General features: G+C 46.7%; 1 protein-coding gene and 1 non-coding gene across 3 annotated transcripts in view; both read right to left on the bottom strand.

Annotated features, from left to right (window-relative positions):
- The window catches only part of Fam178b (family with sequence similarity 178 member B), a 90,484-nt gene extending 64,817 nt beyond the window's left edge, over positions 1–25,667 (bottom strand). Inside the window, exons 1-6 of one of the 2 annotated variants that reach the window (XM_074050200.1) lie at positions 25,416–25,667; positions 25,098–25,159; positions 20,881–20,988; positions 12,554–12,706; positions 4,242–4,347; positions 834–918 (exon numbers count right to left, since the gene is read on the bottom strand). In XM_074050200.1, coding sequence (XP_073906301.1) covers positions 834–918; positions 4,242–4,347; positions 12,554–12,706; positions 20,881–20,988; positions 25,098–25,159; positions 25,416–25,652 — 751 coding nt within the window. In that variant the 5' untranslated portion in view covers positions 25,653–25,667. The remainder of the gene's footprint in view (positions 1–833; positions 919–4,241; positions 4,348–12,553; positions 12,707–20,880; positions 20,989–25,097; positions 25,160–25,415) is intronic. The other variant, XM_074050199.1, reaches the window with a different exon arrangement.
- LOC141415335 (small nucleolar RNA U13) lies at positions 20,521–20,624 on the bottom strand. The gene has a single exon (XR_012440309.1). It is a non-coding gene; the product is annotated as a small nucleolar RNA U13 (small nucleolar RNA).
- Positions 25,668–26,894: the final 1,227 nt, after the last annotated feature.

Below are 26,894 nucleotides of genomic sequence, written 5' to 3'. Positions count from 1 at the left end.
GCCCCCGAAGCACAGAAGCACAGTACAGGAATGCAGAGGGTTGGGCGCTCCTGGTGCAACAGGGGCTGCAACCTTGGCCCTCAGAGTTCAGTGCTTGTGTACTTCAGCAGTAGGGTAGACAGAGGTGGGGTCTGGCCACTGGTGAATCCCTCTCATTGTCTGCTGTAAGCAACTTCCAAATGGGTACATGATACTGTTTTGGTGCCAAAGTGTCTAGGTTCAGGTAACCAATGATGACAACCCGGGAGGGGTGTAGCCACTAAGGGGAAATTAATTGCTTCTCTGAAACTCTGAATTAAACACAACCACCTAAATGCTAGGACCAAGGTACAGTCTCTAACTCCAGCCCAGACCAAACTCAGAGGTGTTGCTGACACCCTCTTGGCCAAGGAGGTCTGTCCATGGGGGAAGGGGCAGCTTTGAGGCCTTCCCTGTTGATGACTCCAATTCAACTGCCTGATGTAATGCAATTCTCCTTCCTGGGACCCTGAAGAAGAACCTGGAGGCAAGCCGTCCCTTAGATTCCCCAGCCGGCCTTAGGTTGAACTCTCCTTCCTGGACTGCTTGGGGATCCTAAGAGTCTGTGAGGTCAGACTGGAGTTGGCCACGGTGACCTGAACCTGAAGCCAGATGGAGGTGCCAAGGAGCCTGTCAGCTCAGCTTTTTATTAACACTGGAGTCAGAGCCAAAGATGGATGACCTGATGTCTCTACCTCAAGTGATGCAATGTCCCCACTGGCATCTCCCTGCACACTGGACTCCAGCAGGACAAAGAGTCATGCTTTATACAGGCTCAGGAGATCAAGTACTCCAACCTGTACCCCGGTACTTACCAGACTGACGGAAGAGTCCATCCACACTGAGATCCCAAAGGAGACCAAAAGCTCTCGAAGACGTTTCTGGAGGCCATGTTAGTAACTAGGAAGAAAAAGAAAAAGGCTGTTCTTATGGTGTAGCAAACTTTATATATACATATGCATATATATTGTTCCATAGTAAATGAATTTCGTTTAATCCTCACAAGTCCACATTACTGCCTCTCTATAAATAAAGAAATCATGCTAGAATTGTCAAGAAACTCCTCCAGGGTCACACAGCGAGGAAGTACCAAAGCCAGGATTCAAGCCCAAAACCAGGTAGTATGTGTGACTTGAAATCTACTGAATCCAGCTGCATGGAGTCTTGGTCTTCTGCCTCTCATTCCCTGTGGTCACAGCCATGGCCCTCCAGGCCAGAGGGCCAGTGTGGGGAGAGAAAGGGCTTGCAAGCACTGAGTAGAGTCACCTGGCTAACAACAGAGTTGGCTCCATCAGTGATCATCCCATCATTTCCAGGACAGTGTCTTAATTTATGGTCATCTGAGACCACTGGCCAAGGAGGTCCTCGGTACCTGAGCACAGATCCTCAAACAGAAGGTAGTTACCTACCCTCCTCCTTCTCACTTATTTGAATGCTCCTTGAGTCTGAGTCATACACTGGGGACTGGAGAATGGAAAGTGACATGGAAATGAGCAATGGGACAGCGCCTGCCCACAAGTGCCAGCTGGTCTGGGGACACATAGACAAGGCCAGGCCTCAGTGGTGGGGCTCTTGCCCATGGTTGGTTATGCTGAGTACTCCTCCAACCTCCTTCTGAGAATGCTAGTAAAGGACTGTTGTGGTGGATGCATGGATACATGCCCTTTTGGGGACTGAGGTTCTTGCTTCTCCAGGACTGGGCCAGAAGGTCCGGAGCCTTGGAGGCTGTGTCTGCCAAGGTTGTACCTCTCTGCAAGTACAGTGTGCATTTGATAACTAGCCAATACCGGGGTCCACAAGCTGGATCCCTTGCCTCAGTTGGGACAACTCTAAAGGGTCATCAGGTTCCAGAGCACACCTCCCCCCAACTGTGAGACTGGAGGGGAGACTCAAGGCCTGGGGCCTTGGTTGCAATGAATCCCTTGCTGCTTGTCTTCTGCCTCCTTTGGGTTTACTGCCCTTCCTTCCTCCCAGGTGTGGTTCCTGAGATCACGGGCCAGTTGGCTTGCAAGGAAACCTTGGCTTCAGTCCAGAACTCTGCCTATCTTCTCCCTTCCTAACTTGACTTGGCATCACTTTTTAGAGCTGAATGCTTTTTTTTTTTTCAAACTAGGGTTTGAACTCAGGACCTCATGCTTGCTAGGCAGGCACCCTACCACTTCAGCCACTCCATCAGCCCTTTTTTGTGTTGAGTATTTTTGAGATAGGGTCTCTCAAACTATTTGCCTGGGCTGGCTTTGAACCATGATCCTCCTGATCTCTACCTCCCGAGTACCTAGGATTACAGGTGTGAGCCACTGGCGCCTGGCTCAGAGGTGAATGCTTTAACAAGAATATAAACTCATCAAGAGCATATGCTATCTGCTCTAGTCCACTTTCCCTGGCGAGGTCCACCAGCAGGTACACACGAGGGCTCTGGTGATGAACACTGAGGCCAGAGCCTATTCACCCAGTGCCTATGGTACACCCACCAAAGCCCTGAGAGTAGAAAGGAGCACAGGACTGGGTCCCCATGAGAACTAGGGTGTTCTTTCCAAGGAGGCAGTCAAGTGAGCAGGGTTGCAGTCCCAGCCCCTCATTCAGAATGGACCCAGATGCACATGTGGGCCCATAAGTCTTGTTGGCCTGCATACTTAGCTATGTTTCATTGGACCAGAGGACCATTTGGTCTCTCAGGGCAAGCACATTCTCCTGCCTGGGGATTCAGGTTTGAGAACAGTGCCTGGCCTTATTTGGTCATGGAGCCTGGGGAGGAGAGAGAAGTGGCGGCAGCTTGCAGGACTCACTCATTTAACTTCCATGTGGCACTATGGGCCAAAGCAAAGTGGATGTCCAGCTTGCTTGCACCTAGTCTGTCCAGCCTCAGGGCTGGGTCTCCAACTCCTCTTCTCTGTGGGCCTCTCCCAACCTAATGGATGTGGGAGAAGAGACAGGGAAGGGCTCACACATAACACTAAGGTCTGGGGTCTCAGAACCTTGTGGAGACAGAGTCACCAGTGGGGAGGGCACTCCACACCATGTCAGGGTCACACAAGGACTCTCTGTGGGCGACGTCTTAAGAGGGGCTCTTTGTGTCTCCCAATGCCCGATTGTGCATTTTGTCATATGCTGTGCAAGGAGCAGAGAGAAGCTGTGCTGACTGGGGTGGAGAATAATGGCCTCACTGTTCCATCCCTCACCCGCTGCCCTCCTCCAGCCTGGGCAGGGGGCGAGAGCAACACACACACACAAGGGTCCCAGGAGCCTGGTGTCCTCCTCTGGGACAGGGAAGAGCATGGTGGATGACCCCAGAGGGAAGGAGAGAGTTCTGGAGGGCTCTTTCTGGAAGGCAGCCAGCTTTCTGAGGCTGAGGAGTTCCTTGAATAATCCACCCTGCTTGAAAGCTCTGATTTACAGCTGAGCTCCAGGCCCCAACTGGCAGCACTGGGACCAGCTGGAACTTGTGCACTGCCCATCCCCAGACAGGGACAGCACTGGGTGGGGGCCAAGGCCAGGCCAGCATGTCATGCTGTGCATTCAGATCCAGCATTGGTTCCTAGGCTGTCTGCTGGCTTCTCACTGTCTCTGCGTGCAAAGGTTTCCAGCCCCAGGGTAGAATGCATGTTCCTCCAAGGCAAAATGTTCTAGCAGCAGCCAGGAGGAAGAAACTGGGGCAGAGTGAGCAGTTGTTCTAGGCTTTTCCAGCCCACCTACAGCTGCACAGCAGGATGCAAACACATCCCAGAGCACCCGCAGATCTGAATTCATGAGGCCCCACACCTCCAGGGGTGATACAGGACTGTGGTGGGCCCTGAGCAGCCCTCCAGCTGCATATGGGAGGAACGACATATGCCTATGGGAGAGGAGATGAGTTCACAGTGGAAGCCTGTATTGAGTAGCACCACCCAGTCACTGAGAAGGTTGAGCTCAGTCCAGATAGAACACCAGGTCCCTCAAGAAAGCCAAGATAGGGCCCTGGCACAGGACCACCCCAAGAGGTATATATTCTGGAGGGGAGGAGCAGAGGTTCCCAAGCAGTAGTCAGCTGGATGAGACCACAGGTAGGTGTTTGTGTCTTCCTGAACTTGGCATTCTTAGCGTTAAGGTGACCATGGAGGAGGCTCCTCAGCCTTCCTCCTTTCTCTGGGCCTGAGACAAGCCTCTCAGCTTGTAGATCTGCCTGGACAACTAGACTGCACTGCTCCCGCCACCTAGTGGGAACCACCTAGAACTGTGGTTCTCACCTGGAACAGCCACTGGAGCAGAGGCACCAGGGAATCTGATGTATGCAGGTAGAGGTTGCTCAGGAGGCCACTGCGCAGGAAGGAAAGCTGCTTGGCTGGAGAGGAGCTGCAGGACAAAGGGGCTAGGTTAGGGTAGGCTTCACATTGGTAGCGGGACAGCCTTTCACAGCAGGGGTCTCTTGGTGCACCTATCTCTGTAACACCCAGAGAGTATTGTATCTCAGCCTTACCAAGATGGGAACTCTAAGGACAAATGTGCTTTTTATTTCATGTATTTTTTTTTGGCATTACTGGAGTTTGAACTCAGGGTTTTGCATTTGCTAGGCAGATGTGCTACTGCTTGAGCCATGCCCTCAGTCCTTTTTGTTCTGGTTATTTTGGATGGGGTCTCACTTTTTGCCCAGGCTGTCCTGGACAGTGATCCTATTTTACACTTCCTGCTATAGCTGGGATGACAGGTGCTCATCAACACACTTAAATTTTTTCCACTGAGATGGGGTCACAATGGCCCAGAACTGTGATCCTCCCGATCTCAGCACCACCTTCCCCCACCATAGCTTAGAATGTCAGCTATACCCAATTATTATTATGTCCACTGTGCCCAATTATTGGTTGAGAACTATTTGCCTGCACTGGCCTTGGACCACAATCCTCCGGATCTCAACCTCCTAAGTAGCTAGGATTACAGGTGCGAGACACTGGTGCCCAGCCAAATGTGCTTTAATCCCTCATGCTGGGCATAAGTGGTTCATTCCTGTAATCCTAGCTACTCAAGAGGCAGAGATCAGGAGGATCGCAGTTTGAAGCCAGCCAGGGCAAATAGTTCACGAGACCCTATCTTGAAAAACCCTATCACAAAAAATTGGGCTGGTGGAGTGGCTCAAGGTGAAAGCCCTGAGCCCCAGTAAGTAAAACACAAACACACACACACACACACACACACACACACACACAAAGAATCTTCCATGTGAAATGCTGTCAGAAGGAAAAATACCCCAAGACATCATCAGAATTGTCTGCTTTTCTCTAGTGCTTTTCACAAACATACCTCGTGTTGTCTTAAACACAGGACTGAGTAATTTATCTTGCCCTTCCCATTTGACAGAGAAGGAAACCAAGGTATCTACCAGGGATGGGGAAAGGATTCCAGCCAGGTGAGAGGAGAACCCAAGAGTCAGATGTCTTCTCCATCTGGGGCTCTGGGTTGCAAGGAATAGACAGGATCACCCTTGAGTGCCAGAGTCTTGGGGTCTGGTTACACAGAGTGTTTCCACCCCCACTTGTGTTTTTCCAACACAAAAGAGACACCTGAGAAGATGGGAAAATAACAGAAAGAGGCCCAGGACAGGGAACTTCTGGGAGGAAATAACAATTGAAAGTTCCAAGGAAGATTCTTCAGAAACCATGTGAGCAGCACCTCTGTTGAGGGAATGGTGCTCAGGCTGGTTACATGCTGTGACCATAACCTGTGTATGCATCTGTGCTGTCCTGGAGGGCCCTTCCCTGTAACAGGGGCTCTCAGAAGCAGATGACTGGTGTGGAGACCAGCCCTGGCAGATCACCTTGACCTATAGGATCCCAGGTCTCCATAAAACAAGGAGTTATGTATTCTGTGTTGGTTGTAGGGCCCCTGGTGGAAGGTGCTTTGGAAGTCAGTTTAGAGGGGGTGGCTGGACTTTGTCACCTTCCAAACTCCTAGTCACCCCCAGAGACTGGGTTTGGGGCAGGATCTCCCACTTCCTGCGCATTTTGCTCCTTCTCTGTAGAGACATCCCGAAGTTAGCCAACGTGGATTCCAGGATATGAAAAAGTGAGGTCACATTTGTTCTTTTTAGTGACTAAATCTATGTGAAGATCATTTAGATAGAATTTAGTGTCATGACCCTAGATAGAAACGTCTTTAGCTAGCCCATCCTCCTCCTTTTTAAAAAGGACATCGTACTTTAATCTGCCAGGAACAAAATGCTACAAATCCAAGATTCTCCTCTGAGCCAAGCTGCTGTCTCTCTGAGTATGTCCAGGCAGTTTACAAATTATGTATTTTTTTCTAAGTCATTTAAGTTCAGAGGAGAACAAGGTTTTGTTCCTGTGACGATGAATTTTATGTCTCTGAAACAGACCTTCTGTGTGCACATAAACACGTGTGCACACAGGGTTGCAGGCACCCTCTATCCCATGTGCCTGGTCACATGTATGCTTTCACAGGCTGGCCCTGAGGTGCACAGTACAAGCATACACACTGCACCTCTAATGCAGACAGCACCCAGCAAACAATGTCTGAGGGCCTTAAAAAGTTCAGGGCCCTGCCAGAGGCCACATGTTGAGAATGCTGGCAATCCAGGGACTCTGAGGAGACTGACGCTGGCATTCTGCTGGGGCAGGGGGCACCCTGCCAGTTTCTCAGTGGGGGAATCGGTTGTACAAGTCCCTGCTGGCTCAGAGCAATGTGTGTATTTCCAACTGCTGCTCAGAGGGAGAGATCCCTTAGGTGGTAAAGTCTTCCTTCTGCTATGCTGGCCTTGCAGTGTACTTTTTGCCAGAGAAACAACAGACCAGCCTTTGACTTCATTGCTGTTAACTTCACTTTCATCTGTAAGATGAGGAACAAGAGAGCCAGAAAGGCCATCATCCTGCTCTGCCTTGAGTGAACGACGTTCAAGAATTCTGGATCTAGAGCTAAACAAGATGCAAGGAGCTAGATGAGATGTAGACTGTAGCTGTGTGGTCTCTGCATATGGAGTGGTACTGTTCAATGGCATAAAGTAGTTCAAGCTTGACTTTGTGTTCAGTCATTGCCTTGCCTCTGGAGAGGAAAGAGAAGCCCCACAACAGCACTGGAGCAGCGAAGCCTGGAGGAAAAGGGAAGGGGAGGGGAAGCATGTGCAGTGATAGCTTAAAAAGCCTGGGTGACAGAATCAGCTGTTGTCAGATTTACAAAAGCCAGTATCGCATCAAGAACACTGATGCTGGATCCAAGTGGGTTCCTTTGCCAACATGGAGGTCAGAAGTTATCTTGAGAATGTCAGAGGTCTCTGGAGAAGGGAAGGGACAGCAGATGCCAGGCCAGGCTGAGTGTGAAGGCCCCAGCTGTGGCCCCCAGGATCCCAGTGAAGGGAGGTTCCCATGGAAGCCCCGAGCTGTGACTGGAGATGAGAGAGGGACAGGACATGGTCACAGTCAGAGCACTGCTAATCCCCAGCCATGACAGCAATGACAGAGGGCAGATGTCTGCTTCCACCCTCACCACACACTGGAACAGAGGGTAGAAAAACAATGCAGAATGGGGTAAACAGTTGAAAAGGACAAAGACTCAGAACAAGTAGACACCAGACAGGACCAGCTTGGGTCAGCATGTTCGGCTTCTGGAATTTCTGATCCTGATAACATCCAAAGGAAGATTCTTCCAGCTTCTACCTCCTCATCCATTTTATGGGCAGCAGTCCCAGTGGCAAAGTCTCTAAATGCCTTGGGAATCCCAAGTGACAGCAGAAGGATAAACACCAAGGGCAGTTATTTATACAGTGTTGGCTTCCAGGCCCCGGCCAAGTTCTCAAATGAAAGTTTCAATAAAATGCCTCAAAAGAATAGAACAAATAACGGCCGAAGTTTTCACCTGTGTCCCTCTTCTTTTTCTTCCTCTCCCTTCTTTAAAGATAGGCAAGTGCCACTCTGCCAGAAGCCCAGGGATCCCAGCATTGACCCAGCTGTTTGCTTCCCCTTTATTCTGGGGAATCTGCGGCTAGCTGGATGACTAGGCTCTGTCCACACCTGGTGGGTTTGCTCCAACCCTGCCATCTTCCTCCTGGAGTAATGCACACAGCAAAACAAGAGCTGGGCCTCAGGAGATACAGGGCACAAGCACCATTTAAGCTGATAAAGCCCAGACTCACCCATCTCCTGCTTCCTGCCTGCTGAAGTATGTGTGGAAGAACACCCTAGCCTGAACTTGGGTGTTCTGAGAGCATACTGGCAGATCCACCTGGGGACACATGTAGACCCCCAACATCCAAGTGATTACCGCAGGGACCTATGAGCAATGTAGCAGGCAGGCAGCCTCTACCTTACAGGGAGCCTGCTTCTGCCCAGTGCTACAAATGGGCTTCAGTCCTGACTGACTGTTTCATTCAATCCCACTTCAGAGGATTGGATTTCCTTCTAAACTGCTGTCAAGGAAAGGGGAAAAAGTTCAGCTCCTGGAATCTGCTGGAACCAGCTTCTAATATTGAGGCATGTAGCTTTGGTCCTAGAAAACTGACCTGAGGTCACACGGCCAGCCTGGGGAAGGACGAGAGAGGATCATCTGGGGGCCAGCTCCAACTGCATGCCTGGACCCAGTAGGAGCATTTTTGGTGTAAACCTGTAAGTCTGCATAAGGTCACTGGGGGAGGTCTCTTGGACTCAGACACCCAGTTCCTCTGTACTTGCTCTGACACCTGAGATAAACAGCTTGCTTGATCTGTGCTGATATTTCTCACTTTGCTCAGAGGAAAGAAAGGTATTTTTCCCCTTCAGAGAAGGGTAAGGAGAAGTAAATCTATCTCAAGGGGTGATTTAAAAATAGCAGTCTCTTTCCTCTTCTGTAATGATAACAATGATACATGTTCATTGTGGAAAGTCTGGAAAATGCAGAATGGTGTAACCAGGAAAATGAAAATGACCTATCTGCTCACAAAGCATTAACTTTTTGTACGCCAAGACCATAACCTTGTATCCCCCTCCAAGGCCATGTTCTTGGCAAATATGTGGGGTCATGATTGGATGGCTAATATTATTCCCACCCTTGTGTCTACACTTGAAGTCTTTAGCATAAACAGGAAATGAACGATGACCCAAGGCTAAATGGTGACCTCCAAGAAGTGGCCCTTACCCACTGTCCAGCAAAAGCCCCCCAACAATCTCACATAGTGCTGTCATACATTGGGCATTCCTCCAAAAGCCAGGTGCAGGTTCCCAAAGCCACTTGAATTTTAGGCGCTGGCAACACCACATCCACTGAGCTCATTAGCATATCTGAGGGAAGAGGGTCTGAATTCCTCCTTTGGGGAAGCTGAGTGGCCACCTGGTCCTATTTGGCAGGGTTGCTCTGATCCCACATCACCAGTTCCATGAGCCATCTCATCTGTCAAACACTTCCTGCTCACCAGCCAGTCCAGGGCAGAAAACATGGGGCTGGCACCAACCCTAAGGCTGAGGCAGCACAGGAGGACGCTTTCCTTTCTCTCCTCACTACCCGATTCCTGCCCAGCCCATTCTTCGTCTCTCTCCTTTCTCTGCTCCCCTTTTTCTTTTCTTCTTTCCATCTTTTTCTCCTTTTCATCACTTCCTTATTAGATCCCTTTTTAATACGGCAAGGTGAGCCTTTACCAGTGTCCATATATTCACTCACACTCAATAATCTCACATTGCAGCCTGGGACATCTAGACCTTCAAACAAAAATTTATATATTGTTTACAACCAAGAAAAGCTGGAAATAATGTGTTTGTCCAAAAAATTAGGAAACTGTGTAAGTATGCTTGGGTATTGATGTGATGTGATACTATTTTACCAATAGCTGGCCAATTGCAATGTTTGGATCTTCTTCAGATCCCAAAAGGAACAATCTATAAAGAACATTTATGAGATAATGGAAATCTGAACACTGACTGATATGAATGATTAAGAAACTACTATTTTTAGGTGTAATAATTGTATTGAAGTTATACCTAAAAATACAGTGCTATGTTTAGAGACAGAAAGTGAAATATTTACAGATTAAATTATGTGTGCCCAGGATCTGTTTGACAATAATCCTGGCGGATCGTGTTGCTGGCCAGTAGAGAGAAACAAGACTGGCTTTGAGTTTGACCTCTGCGGAAGTTGAGAGATAGGTATATGGAAGTAGGTTATACAGTTATAGATGATTGTAACTTTCCTCAATACAAGTTTTTAAAAGTAGTATTAAAATGTTAAGGGTAATCTTTATATTATAAAGAAAGATGGACTTAGAACTAATGAAATGAACCTAATACTATGGTTTGGATAAAGTTTGAGTTTGTCCCCTAAAGGCTCACGTTTAGAAGCCTGGTCCCCAGTGTGGCTGGACCCTTGAGTGACGGAGCCTTTAATTCCAACATTTGGAAGGCAGAGGCAGGAGGACCATGTTTGAGGTTAGCCTGAGCTACATACTGAAGCCCTGTCTTTCACACAAGAGTTGGTGATGTAGATCAGTGGTAGAGTACTTGCTTAGCATGTGCAAGGCTCTGAGTTTGATCTCTACCACAGAAAGAAAAATAAATAAATAAAAGGTACAGCTTCCTGGGAGATCATTACTGCTCCTCTCTAGAGCTGCTCTTTGGTTTCCTGCCTGGCCATGTGATCCTTCCTTCTCCCACACACTCCCACCATGAAGTGACAGCTAAGGGGGCTCCTGCCACTGTGCTGTTTAGAGGAGACTTTTAGCATTCACTGAGCTAAACAAAGCTCTTTTCCTTATAAGGACCCAGCCTCAGGTATGTACAGTAAAGACAAATGGACTAATACACATAAGAAAGGCCTGCCTAGCTGGAAAAGACAGCAAGATACCTGAGTTCAATTCCTAATGTGGCCTAAGAGGCCACACAAGCAGCCCAACCTCTGTGCTCCTGTGTGGGTGATGGTGGCCCTTTTTCCACCCCCTTGAACTCCAGTCAGGCACTGGCTTGTGACCACCCAGCAGACAGCAAACGCAATGAATCCTACAGGCTTATTTTCTCTTATTCTTGAATATATTAGTTCACAACTACAACTGTTGGGCATTTTTGTGGTAAGCCATTCTCTTTAAAAAAAGTGATCTAGTTAGTGATTATGTGATAATGATTATGAATTTACTCCCTAAAAGAAAAGGAACAAGGCAGCTGTCCTATTGTTATTGAGCATGCTGTGGCTGAGGACAAACTTTTCAATGTCACACAGACTGAAAAAGTGCTATGACTCCAACAAATATGGTGGTCTGTGAGGGAGATGATCAAAGACATCCCATCATTGTGAACACCTGAAATGGTGAATAGTACTGAACCTATATAATTTAATGCCTTTTCCAACTTAAATAAGCATTTATTACATACTGTGGCTAAAACTTTTGCAGGTGCAACAGCAAAACTAATCATGAATTTCCTTTTCCTTTCTCATAACTGCATAGAAGATTTGATTTTACCTTTGATATTAGCAACCTTGTATATAATTTTTTCCCTTAATTAAGCCAAGAACTTGTACCTTTTCACTTTATGCCAGGTGTGTAGTGGCTGACTCCTGTAATCCTAGCTACTCTGGAAGCGGAGATTGGGAGAATCACAGTTCAAGGCCAGCCTGGGCAAAAAATTTGTGAGATCCCCATCTCCACCAGTAACAGTTGGGTGTGGTGGCATGTGCCTGTCATCCCAGCTACACAGGAAGCATAAATAGGAGGACTGAGGTCCAGACAATAAAAATAACCAAAGTAAAAAGGGATGGAGGAGTGGCTTAAGTGGTAGGTTGCCTGCTGAGCAAGTACAAGGCCCTGAGTTCAACCCCAAGTTCTGCCCCTCCTCCCACCAAAAGAGGAATCACTTTATGACTTCTCTTATCCATTTCCAGCTTCACTGTACTTGAGCCTTGAAGTAAAATAGGGGTTACTTGAACACAAGTACTGTGATATTGTGACAGTTACCTGATAACTGAAATAGCTACAAAGTGACTAATGGGTGGGTAGTGCATATAGTGCGATATTCCAGACAAAAAGATGGTTCACATCACAGGCTGGGAGAAGTGAGATGACACAGATTTCATCACACTACTCCAAATGGTGCACAATTTAAAACTTACGAATTGTTTATTTCTGGATTTTCCATTTAATATTTTCAGACTACATTTTACTACAGGTAACCGAGATTGCAGGAAGTGAAACTGTGGATAAGAGGGCCCTACTATAGCTGGAAGCAGCTATAACAAACAGGCTTTCCTGGCTCAGACACTGGCCCTAAGACTGACGGAAACCCCAGGCCATGCATGATGAGTATGACTCAGGCTGTTCTGTGAAACTGGGGCATAGAGGACGAAATAGCAGCAGGAATACATAAATGCGCAGCCTGATATTTACTAAGATGTAGAATTTTTAAAAGTTTGTACATCTAAATTTGTAAATTTCTTAAGTAGACATGCATGATTATGTCACCTATATCCCTATAAAAGGTGACATATCCACACTGGCTAAAATATCACTGTAGATTTCCTCACTTAAGTGGGTCTTATCCTAGGGGTCCAGGACAGAGGGAGCCTCTCCTGCTCCCCTACTCCCCTCTCCGCCCTCCACCCTTACCTGAGGAACAGCTCTTCCAGATGGCTGTGTGGCTTTAGGAGTGAGGAGTCCAGGAAGCAGGGCAGGGGGTGACGCCTGGGCAGAAACACAGTCTCACCTGGATGCACCGGTGGGATGACCTGAAGGGACACTGAGAACCTCTCCACCAGCATCCTGGCAAGGCAAAGGGCAGAAGAGCTGGGGTTAGAGGCACACCTGGGTCTGCAGCTAAGAGTAAGGCCCAGGAAGGCCAGGTGGCCCTGGGTGCACCCTGCCCTACAGTGTCTCCTGGCGGCCAGGGGGTGACAGTGCCACCTGCTGATGGAAGAAGAGCCAGCAGCTGAGGAAGGATTCCTTTCTGGCTAAAATGCCCAAATTCCTCCCTCAGGGCATGGTTCAGGGTCAGGAGACAAGGTCCCAGCACCAGCCCCACCCATTAGCTCTGTTCAGGTCAAGCTTTCACTGCATGTTTTCGATGTCAGGTGTTAAAGGATGAGTCAGGCACGGACCACCCAGGAAAAGTGTAAACAAATGATCATAGTAACCTCTGGCCATGGGACTGACCCACTGATACAGCCTAGAAGCAGTAGAGGGAAGATGGGCTTGGTGCAGCTAGGGCCAGGGGAATTGTCCTGGGATGGGTGAGGAGGTGCTGGGTGAGGGGGTAGCACAGGCATAGGTGGTAGCACAAGATAGCAGGAGGGTCTCCCTGCCAACTGTAGGAGCTGGATATTCCCTCCTGCCAGCAGATGTTAACTCCAGACCACCCAGGGAGCCTGCTAAAGGCAGACCTGGCCCACATGCCTGGGAGTCTGATTTAGCAGATCTGAGCTGGGCACACACACAGGGAAGGAACAGGAAGAAAAGGGAATTCTTTCCAACATAACATGACCCCTGAAGTAAGGATAGGGAAAGGAATGCAGTTAAAATGAATCCTGAGAATAAGGTAAATCTCTACACAGTGGACTGGCATGGACACCTGACTATAGTACACTGATGGGTGAAAACAGAAAGATGCAGAATAGGATATATCTGCATGTATACAGTCACTCCCCCTAGGGGATATATTCCAAGCCCCTCAGTGGATACCTGACAGATAGTACTGAACTCCATAATACAATGTTCTTTCCATAACTAGACACTTAACTATACACACACTGTGGCTGTAACTTTGCAGATTGAGGTGCAAAAATAAAACTAGCAGAAATTTCTTTTTACTTCTTTACAATTCCACAGACAGAAGATTCATTCTTTTCTAGATCTTGACAAACCAAGCATACAATTTTTTCTTTCTTTAAATTGAGAATGTTCACCTTTCCATGTAAAAGGAAACATTTTACAGTTTATCTTTGGCATATCTGAATTTCCTGTATCAGTACTCTCTGTGCTATTATTAAGTAAAATATGTGTTGCTTGAACACAAACACTGATACCATGATAGCCAATCTGTTAACCCAGATGGCTGTTAAGTTACGAACAGATGAGAGTGCATACAGTGTGGATGCATTGAACAAAGGGATGATTCATATACCAGGCAAGATGAAGCTACACTTGTAGGAATCCATCACACTACTTGGAATGGCATGCAACTCAAAGCTTACGAATTTTTTTTTTTTGAACTTTCCATTTAATATCTTCAGACAGCAGTTGACTATGGGTAACTGAAACAGTAGAAAATAAAACCACGGGTAAAGGGGGACTACTTTGTCCCTATGCACTCACATAAACATACTAAGACACAAGAACCGTTGCACATGTGATATACCCAATTATCATCTAGAGTCATCCCTAGGACACAGAATTAGGGGGAGAGATGAAGAGTAGACATTTCCTGTTTGCTTTTTATAACTATGTTCTGATTGATGTTGTAGCAATGAAACATTTTCAACAATAACAACAAAATAAACAAGCTACAGGTACTGCCTCTCCTCCTCTCACCAGAAGATGACCCATACCCAGGTTCCTACCCTGGCCCACTGTCTGAGACAGCAAACTCAGGGGAGGAACAGCTTGAGAGCCCATCAGGATCTGGGACATGAGCAGCTGGCACTGGTGCTGGCACTGGAGCAGCACTGCCTACAGCCCACTGGCTGGTTTGTCACATGAACCTGTCTTACTTTCTGGCCAAATGACCCATGGTAAGACCCCACCCACATCACAGAGCTCTTCTAAGAATAAAATGATACAACAAATGGTAATAATGATGAAAAGCGAGGAAGACTGTGATCCTGCAGGTTTCTGGGAACAGTCTTAGCAAACTACCACACAGATGGTAAAATATTTTCTGTTTTGTTCATGTCTTTGCCATTAGAGCTTTATATCTACTTCTTTTGTGGCTTTTCTTTTTTTCCTACAGCTTCTTTTGTGGCTTTTACAGTTAGATAAAAATGGACAAATTATGGGCTGGCAGAATGGCTCAAGCAATAGAGCGCTTGCCTAACAAGCATGAAGCCCTAAGTTCAAGACCCAAAACTACACACAAAAAAGTGCAATTTATTAGAGGTCTATAAGAACTAGGCTTATCTGTACAGGAGTCCTATCCCTGTCCCCCAAACCATCATTCAAAGAGACTTTTGTGATGTTAACTGTAATGTATGTACATTATTAGGAGTTCTGAGACACTCTCACATGTCTAATTGAGGATTTCCTGTGCAGCCAAGAGCTGAGAATAAAGGACAATGTTGTGGATTAAATATCTGTCTCTCCCTGCCCCTCCCTGCCCCCACCTCGGCACACACATAGGTCTTTTAACTTTAAGAAAGAGAGAATTTAGGATGTCATTCCTTCAAGATGCAAGTAAATTCTTTGGGCATGAGCAGACACTCAGCTCAGGATGATCAGGGTCCTTTCTATGACAGGCACTTGTGGTGACTGTATGACGTATTGTCTGGCTAGGGTGCCTAGCCCCCATCCTCAGCCCCACCTCCTCCAGACCCACACTGCCTTCTCCCAGCCCCATTCATACATGGAATAGGTTGTTAGCTTTGTACCTCAGTGAGTCATTTTCATTTTTTTTAAAGACACGAGGTTGAACAATTCCATTAAAATGATCTCACATCAAAACAACCACCTCAAAGTGGCTGTTCTCAAAGAGGCTTTCTCTAAACACCACTGGAAAATGTCATGTGCCCAGAAAATGAGCAGTGATTTCAAAGCCAGGAACATCTTCTCTTGTAAGCCAGCTGCACAGATAGATAACTCCCTTTCTGTGTGGACTTCTGTAATCTCCACGCCATGATTTCAAAATCCTGACTATATTGGTAGAAAAGTCAAGAGTGACAAGAATTATTCTTGCTACAGAGATTTTACAAAAATTTTAAGAGGTTTCATCATAAGTCTATCTCTTCAGTTAGTGAAGAATCCTGAAGCCAAATCCATGCATCTCAGCTCAGAGAAGATGACTTTCATTCCATCTAACATCACCAAGGCATTCTCAATACACTGATGCAATTCAGTCTTCAGTGCTCTGTCACATCCATCCAAATGCCTCCTGAGGCATCAGAGACGATCCAGCAACTGCCATTTAGGGATCTGAAGTGCAACTTCACACCAATCCCTCCCTGGGTCCTTGGGCAGTGTACAGGTAGCCTACCTGGAAGGGCTGTTCTAATCCCAACAGGTTCCCAGACTCCTGAACCTGAGGGGAAACCTGAAGAAACCCCGTAGCTTCATTTACTTTTAGTAACTTGCTTTCTCCATCAATTTCAGAGATCAAGGAGCAACTTACCCACATTAGCTTTGCTACCACTCACTTTTCCCCTGCCTCAGACCACCCTACTTTTTTTAATCCCACAAATACCTCAAAACTCTATCCTTGGGGATGCCAATTTAAGAGTTGGGGCTCCCACCTCCTTATATCTGACCACCTCATGAATAAATTCTCTCTCTTTTGCAAAGCTCATTGCTTCAGTGGTTGGAATTATTGCATGGTGGGCAAAATGGGCCATGCTTGTAACAAAGATTGGCACCAGTCAGGAGGTAAACTACAGCCTACAGTCCAGGCCCTGCCTGGCGCTCATTTCCACAGCCAGGCTCATTCACTGACCTCTCATCTATGGAAGCTCTCATGAGGCCAATTGCTGTGACAGAGGTTGACCAGCTCCAAGCCTAAAGCATTTACTATCTATTTACAAACTATAGAAAAAGTTTGCTGATCCCTATCTAGTTCAGAGTGATCAGCAGAAAAACTGGAGAATAAGGCAAAGGGCCAGTCATGGTGTTGCTTTTTATCACCTCTGGACAACTGAAATGGTATGAATAATTTGGGAATCCTAAAAGCAGAGCTCCAAGTCTGTCTGTTATACTTGGCAACCCCCTAGGAAGTAGATGCAAATGTTGACTTAGAACATGTGTTGAAGCTTTACCAATCACTGCCTGAACTGGTGCTAAATCACACATTTAGATTTATGGGGAGCCAAGCCTGGAAGGTGGACCAGTACCTGAGGCCACCACCCTTCCTGTAGCCCACTCCAGCCCCTACTAGTCACAGGTTCCTGAAGATCCCCCTCGACCCCTAACATCAGTTGTCTCCTCTCCTGTGGCATTCGCATTAGCATATAAACATGCTGTTATTTTCTCCATAAAAGAGAAACAGAAAGACAGAAAGAAACCAACAACTAACCAACCAACCAACCCACCAAACAATCCTGACCCCACTTCCCTCTTTAGCTACTGCCCATCTTTGTCTTTCTCCTCTCCACTCCATTTGCCAAGAATCTATTCCAATCAGGCTTGTCCTCAGCAGTCCACCAGAGCTTCTCTTGATCATGGTCACCATGACCACTACATTGCTAAATGCAATGGTCATTTCCCAATCATACTATTCTCTACCCATTAGCTAGCCAGAGCTTCAGCATCTAGCCTTCCTTCAACCTTCTCAGTCTCCCTTTCTGCTTCCTCTTCATAGCTGCCAAAAGGTATGGGCCCTGCTCACTCTTGGGCCTGGGCTCTTCTCCCTCTATACTTTCTCCTCAGACCACCCTATATTGTTTCAAGGCTTTAAACATCATCTATACAATTGCTCTCACACTCACCTCTCAAGCCACCTACCTGATCTCACCCCCCTCAGATTTTCCCCAAATGAGTTCTTGATTACGCACCACCTTCTAACCTATCCTGTGGCTACTCAGTCTTTCTTCATTTAATTAAAGACACCTCCAACTTTCTAGCTGTTCGGCCCAAGCCCCTGGGGTAGCCCCCCCTTTAAGCTCCTCTTTCTTCTATACCTTCCATCCAGTTTGTTAGCAAATTCTGTAAGTTCTACTCTAAAATATATTCAGACATTGCCTGTTTTGCCCCATCTACCATGAACCCTGGGCATCATCGTTTTTCCTAAATTACTGTCAGGGCCCACTCTGATATTTTTTGACTTTTGTCTATGATTTCTGGTTCGTGACTTCCTTTCCAAGGCAGGCCATGAAAACCAGAATTTCTCTTCCCCAAAGCATCCCCAAAGATCACAGAAATTCTAATCTTCCCCTTCCTCTAGTTGGCCATAAAGAATGATCTCACTATCTTGTCTGATAGTAGGTCATGAGATCCTCCTCATTTTAGAGGAATCCTGCCCCATGCCTGGGAGGAAGGAATGATGCAGAGTGGTCAAGAAGAACTTGAATAGATAGGCCTGGCTGGGTTTCCCAACCAGTCTTTTAGCAGTTATGCCTATGCAGTGAAATCTCCAGAAAAACCCAAAAGGACAGACTTTAGAGAACTTCTGGATAGTGGAGGTTCTTGGAGGGTGACATGTCCAGAGACAGCAAAGAAGCTCTGTGCCCCTTTCCCATACCTCACCCTGTGCATCTCTTCATCTGTATACTTTTTTACATTCTTTAAAATAAACAGGTATGTGTTTCCCTGAGTCCTATGAGCTGCGCTAGCATAAATTAATCAAACCCGAGAAGGGGCTGTATGAATCTTGACTTATAGCTTGTTAGTCAGAAGGACAAGTAAAACAAATTGAGCTCATGACTGGATCTAAAGTAGGTGGAAGTTTGGGGACAGACTCCCCAGCTTGTGGGATCTGATGATATCTCCAGGTAGACTGTCAGAACTAAATTGAATTAGAGGACACATGCCTGGGGTCTGCTATAGAATTGCTTGTTTACTGGTGGGGAGAAATCCCCTTGAAGATTTAACAGAAGTCTTCTGTGATTGTCCTGTGAAACTAGAGGGAAAGTAAGACGTTTTATTTTACATATTTATTTTTGGCAGTACTGGGGTTTGAACTTGGGACCTCATGCTTGTTAGGTAAGCATGCTACCATTTGAGCCATGCCTCCAGGGCCCTTTTTGCTCTGGTTATTTTTGAGGTAGGGTCTTGTATTTTTGCCCAGGCTGGCCTGGACCATGAGTTTATGCTTCCTGTGTATGTGGGGTGACAGGTACGTGCCACTACACCCAGCTTTTTTTGTTGAGGTGAAGTCTTGCTAACTTTTTTTGCCTGGATTGGCCTTGGACCTGGATCTTCCTGTCTTCTGAGTAGTTAGGATTACAGTAGTCACTGTACCCAGCCTCAAGATATTTTATTTTTATCAGTACATCTCTACCCCATGCCTCCTTTGGCCCTCACCAGTCCACCACCACACAGTAGTCAGAGGATGCCATCAGATGTGGGTCAGATCAACAGCTCATTCAGAAGAAAAGTTCTGAGACCTGGCACCCACCTTTAGCCTGATTCCACATGACCCTTCTTCACTGCTCCTCAACACACCAAGTGTGCTCCCATTGCAGGCCCCCAGAACTGGCTCTCACTTCCTTTGGTGATCTGCTTAAAGGTCATCTTCTCACAGAGAACTTCCTTGAGCCCTCATTGAAAGTCTCACACCCTTTGTAGCGTTCCTTATGCTCCCTGCAGACTTTGTCCTTTCTCATAAGCACTTGTCACATTATTTCATTTATCTTGTTTATTGTTCCATCTCTCTGATTTGAAAGCAAGCAACATGAGGGCACAGAGCTTGGCATAAATTGACATTCAATATAGTTTTTTTGGTGCTACTGGATTTTGAACCTAGGGCTTCAAGCTTACTAAGCAGGCACTCTACCACTTAAGCCATTTCAACAGCACTTTTTTTGTGTTGGGTATTTTCGAGATAAGGTCTCGAGAACTATTTTCCCAGGCTGGCTTTGAACTTTGATCCTCCTGATCTCTGCATCCTTAGTTAGGATTACAGGTGTGAGACACTGGGTGCCCATTGACATGCAACAAACTTCTGATGAATAGATGATAAATGAAAAGATGGACAAATGGATGGTTGGATGGATGGCATTTCGTATACTGAATGTCTGTGTCCCTCCAAAATTTATATGTTGAATCCTACTTCCCAAGGTGATGGTGTTAGGACATTGGGCCTTTGGGAAGTTGGAGCCCTCATGAATGGAATTAGTGTCATTATACGTGAGATCCTGTTGCGGTCTCTAGCCTTTCTGCCCCATGAGGGAACACAAGACGTCAGCTGTCTGCAGTCTGGGAGAGGACCTCCTCAGAACCTAGCCATGCTGGCACCTCAACCTCAGACCTCCACCTCTGGAACTATGAGAAACAGATTTCTGATGTTTATAAGCCACCTAGTACAGCTTGGTCAGAGCAGTCCAAAAGGACCAGGACAGATGGCAAACAGTGTACCCTGGGCTGGGAGTGCGGCTTAAGTTGTAGAGCACCTGCCTAGCAAGCACAAAATGCTGAACTCAAACCCCAGTACAAAAAAATTTATTTTCACTAAAAAAAGAAAATAGTGTACCCTAAAGATGGATTCAGTTGTGGTTCTCAGGTGTCTCTGAGACCCTGTGGTACAAATGAATACAGCCCTCCCCCTAGCCAATAGCTCAATTATATCAGAGTCAATGGGGCCCCAACCCAGACAACCACACTGACAGCCATCTTCCTCCCTCGCCCCCACCAGACAAGGGAAGATAAAAAAAATCTCCTGTGGCTATAATCTCCCCTCAAAAGACAACTTTCAGTTAGACTGTGGTTTTGTTTTGTTTTTTTCACGTCAGAAGGGTAATGTGCCCAAGTCGTAATAAGGTTTAAGGGTGGCACATGTCACGCAGAGGCGTGAACACCCAATCATCATGTTTATGAACCAAAAAAGGATTGTAGACTGTGGTTTTATGTAGCTATTTTCCCAAGACATCTGGTTCTACGAACTTGGGCAGATAATTGGGCCATTTCATGATTTCTGTGTCTTCAAAGGCCATACTAGACCCTGATGCCCAGCTTTGATCCAGTATTTCTTGAATCAATTAGTAACTATAGTGCTATAAGAGAAAGAGACAACTTTAGAAGTCCTGAGTGGTGTAAATGTTGTTGGCTGAAACAGTGACTGTATGAATGAGAGGCCTGTCCCTCACCTGTGCTCAGGTGTGAGCAGCACTTCGTCTTCCTCTCGATCCAAGGAATCAAGATCAGGACGGTCCTGCAGCAGCAATTTCTCCCATTCCTGCTCCAGGGCCTGCTCCCTGTGCAGAGAAGAGAGCCAGAACCAGGGGTCAACCAAGCTGCAGGGATCCTCATGGACACAGAAAGCCTACAAAGCAGAAAGCTTTCCAGAACTATCAGGTTTAGATTTCTGGGGAACAGGGAGAGAATTGTATTACCTAAACTGTCCCCAATCAGCAGAGATAAGCAGATAGGCCTGAAGGAAGCGGTTTTCACCACAGAACTTCAAGTATGCCTTTATCTGTATAACTGTTCTTTTGGCACTCACTCATTCTTTAACATATCCAGGTCTGGACCTGGGGCCCTTCTGCTCCCCCAGGGCCCAGCCACACAAGGAGAGTCCCTTGTTCTTGGCTCCTAGGTATCCCTACTCACTACCTGACTCTCTAACCACAAAATGCCAGAGCTCTCCTGCCTCTGCTCATTCCCTTTTCCTCCCTTTCCTTCACCCTTTGTCCTGCACTGGCTTGGAACCCTTCATTTACTTCTATCTGCCCCTGAGCACCTCACTTCCTTTTCAACTAGCCCCACCATTATCTTGTTGAGGGTCCTGACTCCCTGGTATGGTGCGTAAATGGCTTGTCCCACTAAATTCATGTTGAAATACAACTGCCAGTGTAATGTTACTGAGAGGTGGGGGACCTTTAAGAGGTGTTGGGTCATGGGGTGGAATCTTCATAAATAAGTTAATGCTTTTCTTAGCTATTACAGGAATTCTGCCCCCTTTTCTCTTCTGCATACCCTTCTACCTTTCTGCCATGCATGGAGCAGCATAAGGCTCTCACTAGAAGCTGAACAGATGACAGCACTATGATCTTGGACTTCCAGAACTGTGAGCCAAATAGCTTCTTTTCTTTTCAAACCAACTAGTCTCAGGTAATCTGTTACAGCAACAGAAGATGGACTAAAACATTCCTTCATCTCCTTCTGCTATAACAACCCTGCACTCCCTAAGTGGGCACCAAACCATTCTGCAGCCTTCTCTGTCTCTTGTTCCCATGGGCTGTTGAGGGCTCTCCAGCCCCTGTATGGCTCCTCCAGGTGGTCTCTATGGCTGTGCTCACAGGCTCTTAGTTTTGAAATATTCTATCTCTAGCTCAGGCTTCTGTCTTGCACTCAGATTCTTTTTTTTTTTTTTTCCAATTTTTATTTTATTTTGTTTTATTTTTTAAATGTATTTTTTTTCATTTTTCTTTTATTATTCATATGTGCATACAAGGCTTGGTTCATTTCTCCCCCCTGCCCCCACCCCCTCCCTTACCACCCACTCCACCCCCTCCTGCTCACCCCCCTCAATACCCAGCAGAAACTATTTTGCCCTTATCTCTAATTTTGTTGTAGAGAGAGTATAAGCAATAATAGGAAGGAACAAGGGGTTTTGCTGGTTGAGATAAGGATAGCTATACAGGGCATTGACTCACATTGATTTCCTGTGAGTGTGTGTTACCTTCTAGGTTAATTCTTTTTGATCTAACCTTTTCTCTAGTACCTGGTCCCCTTTTCCTATTGGCCTCAGTTGCTTTTAAGGTATCTGCTTTAGTTTCTCTGCGTTAAGGGCAACAAATGCTAGCTAGTTTTTTAGGTGTCTTACCTATCCTCACCCCTCCCTTGTGTGCTCTCGCTTTTATCATGTTGCACTCAGATTCTATTGGCCACTAACTGGATGATTTCCAGTTCAATGTGACCCGGCTCATCCAATGCCACATGTCCAATTCTTCATTCCTCTTTCTCAAACAGCCCAGCATCCCAGCCCGTCAGAGCCCTACCACTCACCTCCCAGGGGCCTTCCACATATGAGCCCTGCCCCAGGTCCCACCTCAGCCCCTCAACCTTGTTTCTTTCTTGCTCATCCTACCTGAAAGGCAGCCTGAATTCTTTTTCTTTTTCTTTCTTTTGGCAGTACTGGGGTTTGAATTCAGGGTGTCATACTTATTAGGCAGATGCTGTACAACTTGAGCCACTCCACCAGCCCTGTCTTATGTTGAGAATTTTTGAGATAAGGTGTTGAGAACTATTTGCCCTGGCTAGCCTCAAACCTCAATGCTCTTGATTTCTGCCTCCTAAGTAGCTAGAATTACAGACATGAGCCACTGGCACCCTGCCTGAGTGATCTTTTATAAACATGTAGAAAAACACCTCTGCCTACTTAAAATTCTTCTATGATTTGACCTGCGTTAATGAGGCCCTTCAACAAGCAACCCCCTTGTCATATCTTGGCTGAATCTGCTACCTCATCCCTCCCACCCCTTAGCACTCAGAATTCCTGTCCTGGTTAACCAGGAAGAGCTTGGCCCTGTCCTATCTGACTTTACATGGTGGTCATCCCTCCCCCTCCAAAAAACAAACAAACAAATAAAACCTTCTAATCCTGCAAGGCTCAAGGACAAGGACAAGGACAACTCCGAGGATCCTTTTCTGATCCAGCATAAGTGAGATGCCACTATTCTAGGCCCTTCTATGGCAACTTTTCAGCATGGAAAATACTAGATTCATTCTGTTACAAATTTCCAGCTGAGTAGGGCAGCTCATCGGGTCTCTGCATCCACTGCCCTGTACTATGGACTGAATATGTGTGTTCCTCCCAAATTTATATGCTGAGACCCTAACCCCCTAGTGTGGCCATATTTGGGGTAGGAAAGTGTCAGGGTGGGGCCCTGATACAATAGGATTGTTGTCCTTATAGGGAAAGACCCCACGTGTGCACACAGCAAGATGGCCATCTATAAGTCGGGAGGATAGTCCTCACTAGGAACCGAATTAACTAGCATCTTGATCTTAAGACTTCTAGCCTCTGGAATAGTGAGAAATAACATCAATTGTTTAAGCTTCCAGTCTGTTTTTTTTTTTGTTGTTGTTATAGCAGCCTGAGTTGACTAAGACAGCAAGAACTTCCCAATATTAGGCACGCTGATGGTCAGGGATGGTGTTTTCCCACAAGCATTTGCTTTCCTGCCACCATTTTCAAGCACCTATTAAATTTATAGCACGGTCCTTTCCCTGATTTACAATCTAGTCTCAGGTGAAGGAAGTTAAACAACAAAAGCCAAAGAAGCTGTATGGAGGAGGGAGATTCTGGGGTGGGCAGAGAGCCAGGAATGGACAAAGGCAGAGAAAACAGAAATCCATTCCACATATATGTCTAACGCCCCCTGTGGGCAAGAACGCAGGGTTGGGAACTCTGGGAGTGAGGCATGATTCTCTCAACAGGAACAGAGAGGCAAGAACACTAGTGCTCAACAGTTTCACAACTCGCCTACACTTAATGTCTGAAAACGTAACCTACAATTCACTGAGCAAACTCAACACCAAACAACAGAAGGAGAGGGGACGGGGAGAACCGGTCGCATGAGCAATCTGCTGTCATGCTGTCAAAGAGCAGGCCAGTGAAGACGATCCCAACAGGAGCAGCTGTTCCCGGCTACCTCACAGCATGAGCAATCTACTATGGACAGCAGGAGCTGAGCATTTCCACCCAGAAGGGCCCCTCAAGTGCAAGTCAACCTCCTCACCAAGCATCCACCCCAACAGAGTGTGATAGGTACTGGCCTCTGACACCATCACACCTACCTAAGGGATTTCTGATCCAGAGCAACATGATTTTTGTCTTCAGAAACTGCTGAGGGGAAAGCTAGCAAGACGTCAGTTGGGAAACTAATGTCTCTATGAGATATGGCTCATAGACCATATCTATGTGAGACCAAGGAGAAGGCAGGTCTAAGATTACAGTGGGAAAGGGAGCTGGAGACTGTGCTTCAGTGCTAGAGCACAGGTACTACCAGAAGTTCCCATCTGCCCAGTATGGCTCTCAAGGCCACAGTCAGGCTCAGTGTCACAGCTGTCTGCTTTTTCACTTCTCTCTAGCACAATACCCTCAAAGTAGCATGAACTGAATGGAAGGGAGCCAAGGCAGGGAATCTGGAACAAGGGCTTTGCCTGCAGTGGTGGTCTGAGAACCCTCTGCCTTGGAAATGCTACCTTGGACCTGGCCACCATTCCACATACTCGCAATTAACCAGAGCACACAGGTGGGGAATGCTGCTTCACTTGGACAGGAATTTGCTCTGAGTCCTAAAATTGCTGCCAACCTCACAGAAATGAGTACCCTCAATGCGCCCTCTCCCACACTCACCTCTTCTCCTGCAGTAAGTAATCTAAGCTGTTGACATAGCGCTCTGAGCCCCCAGAGGTGAGCTGGAGAGACAGGACACGGGAATAGGGAGAAAGACAAAGATAGGGAGTGGGAAATTAAATCTAAATTAAATCCTTAATTTATTGCTTACTTTTCTGAACAGATAATACATTCACACAATTAAAAAACCAAAAAGTATGAGAGTGTTCCCTCCCTCACCTCCATCCCAGATGGGGATAAATGAGAAGGAGCAACTGAAAAGGGGTAGCCAAGAAAAGGCCAGAGTGGCCTCTGGCTTACCGAGGCATGGATGTCCACTTCTGGGGTCATGGTCTGCTGGCTTGTGCCTGGCATGTTCCAGAACAGCTCCTCCAATGAGGCCAGCCCCTCTTTTGTGTCCAAGTCCAGTGGTTCCAGTTCCAACTTCTTGGGCATTCTCCTTGGGCCCTGAGGGCTCTCTGCACCTACCTGGTGGTACTGCTGTACCTTTGGGTTTAGGAACTCTACAGGTGGTGGGCTCCAGTCAGTGGGGAAAATGTCCCCAGGCGTCTGCATCTTGGGCTTCTTAGGTGATTTGGGAGTTGGAACCAAGGTGGGGCTGCAGAGATGCTGGTCAGGGCAGAGAAGCCCCTGGTGCAAGGGATGGGCCAAGAAGCTGCCTTTCAGGCTGGGCAAGAGGATGGGCATAGGGGTGGCTGTGTGGACTCCTGTGGACAGGATAGAGTACTGTGGGTGTCCTCATCAACCCACCACTGTCCCAGACCCCAAACTATGCTGGGTGAGGAAAAGGACCACTTGGGAAGGCTACGGGCAGGATATAAGGCAAATCATTCAACCAGGGGATTTCCATTCCTCTTGCCCTCAACAGTATTCTACGTGTATGGGTAAGTGATACTTACCTTCTCTCCGAGCAAGGGCTACTGCAGTCTTCTGGGGTGTGGACATCTGCACACCATGGGATGCTCTGTCAAGGAAGGAACTCCCTATCAGGACAGGGAACCTCCCGAAGAAAGTTAAAGGCACTTCATTCCTGTGTTTCCCAGAAAGGGGGGCCTAACTACTAGTGCCCAGGAGGGATTCCTTCTCCTGGAATCCTCCTTCTCCAGGTCCACCACAAGGAGTGAGCATCGTGGCACCACCAAAGTCAGATGGCTGAGGTGATGGAGGTGCCACCCGACTTATTTCAAGGACATAATGGGCAAGCAGAAGGACACTGACATTTAAAAAAAAAACCTGTATGAAATTAAAACCAGCAAAGCTCAAAAGGAAGCTGTGTTCTGAGATGATGTCCCCCACTTCTCATTGCTTGGTATCACCTTGTTAGGCCATTTGTTTAAAAGTGGTGGGGCAAGGCTGTCTGGTCTTCATCATTTCCTGAGCACCATCCATGACCTGGCACATGACAAGGATCTGTGCATTTCTACTGAATGAATGAGTGTTTTAAAGGGACCCTGAGACTGCCCAGGACAGACCATGCCACATAGTCAGGTATTTCCATCATCTGAGTCCTAGGCTCAGAGGAATTGCAGATGAAAGCCTAATATGCAACAAGAGTCTATAGCCTAAAGATTAAAGGAAATGATAGTTTACAAGAGAGAAATGCTAATTTGACAAGGGTTCAAACACAACAATAGTGAAAGGAATTCAAATCAATATGACTATGATATACTATTAAAAAATAACTAATCAAAAATTTAAAATGTATTAAAACAAATGTTGACATGGTTGTTTTAGAGGCCAATCTATCAATATGAAAATAACTGCAAAAATGTCTATACACAAGAATGACATTAACAA

This window comes from Castor canadensis, chromosome 12 (genome assembly GCF_047511655.1).
Source record: "Castor canadensis chromosome 12, mCasCan1.hap1v2, whole genome shotgun sequence".
NCBI lineage: Eukaryota > Metazoa > Chordata > Mammalia > Rodentia > Castoridae > Castor > Castor canadensis.
Note: the sequence above shows the minus strand (reverse complement) of the source record. Positions and strands in the feature narration are given on the sequence as shown.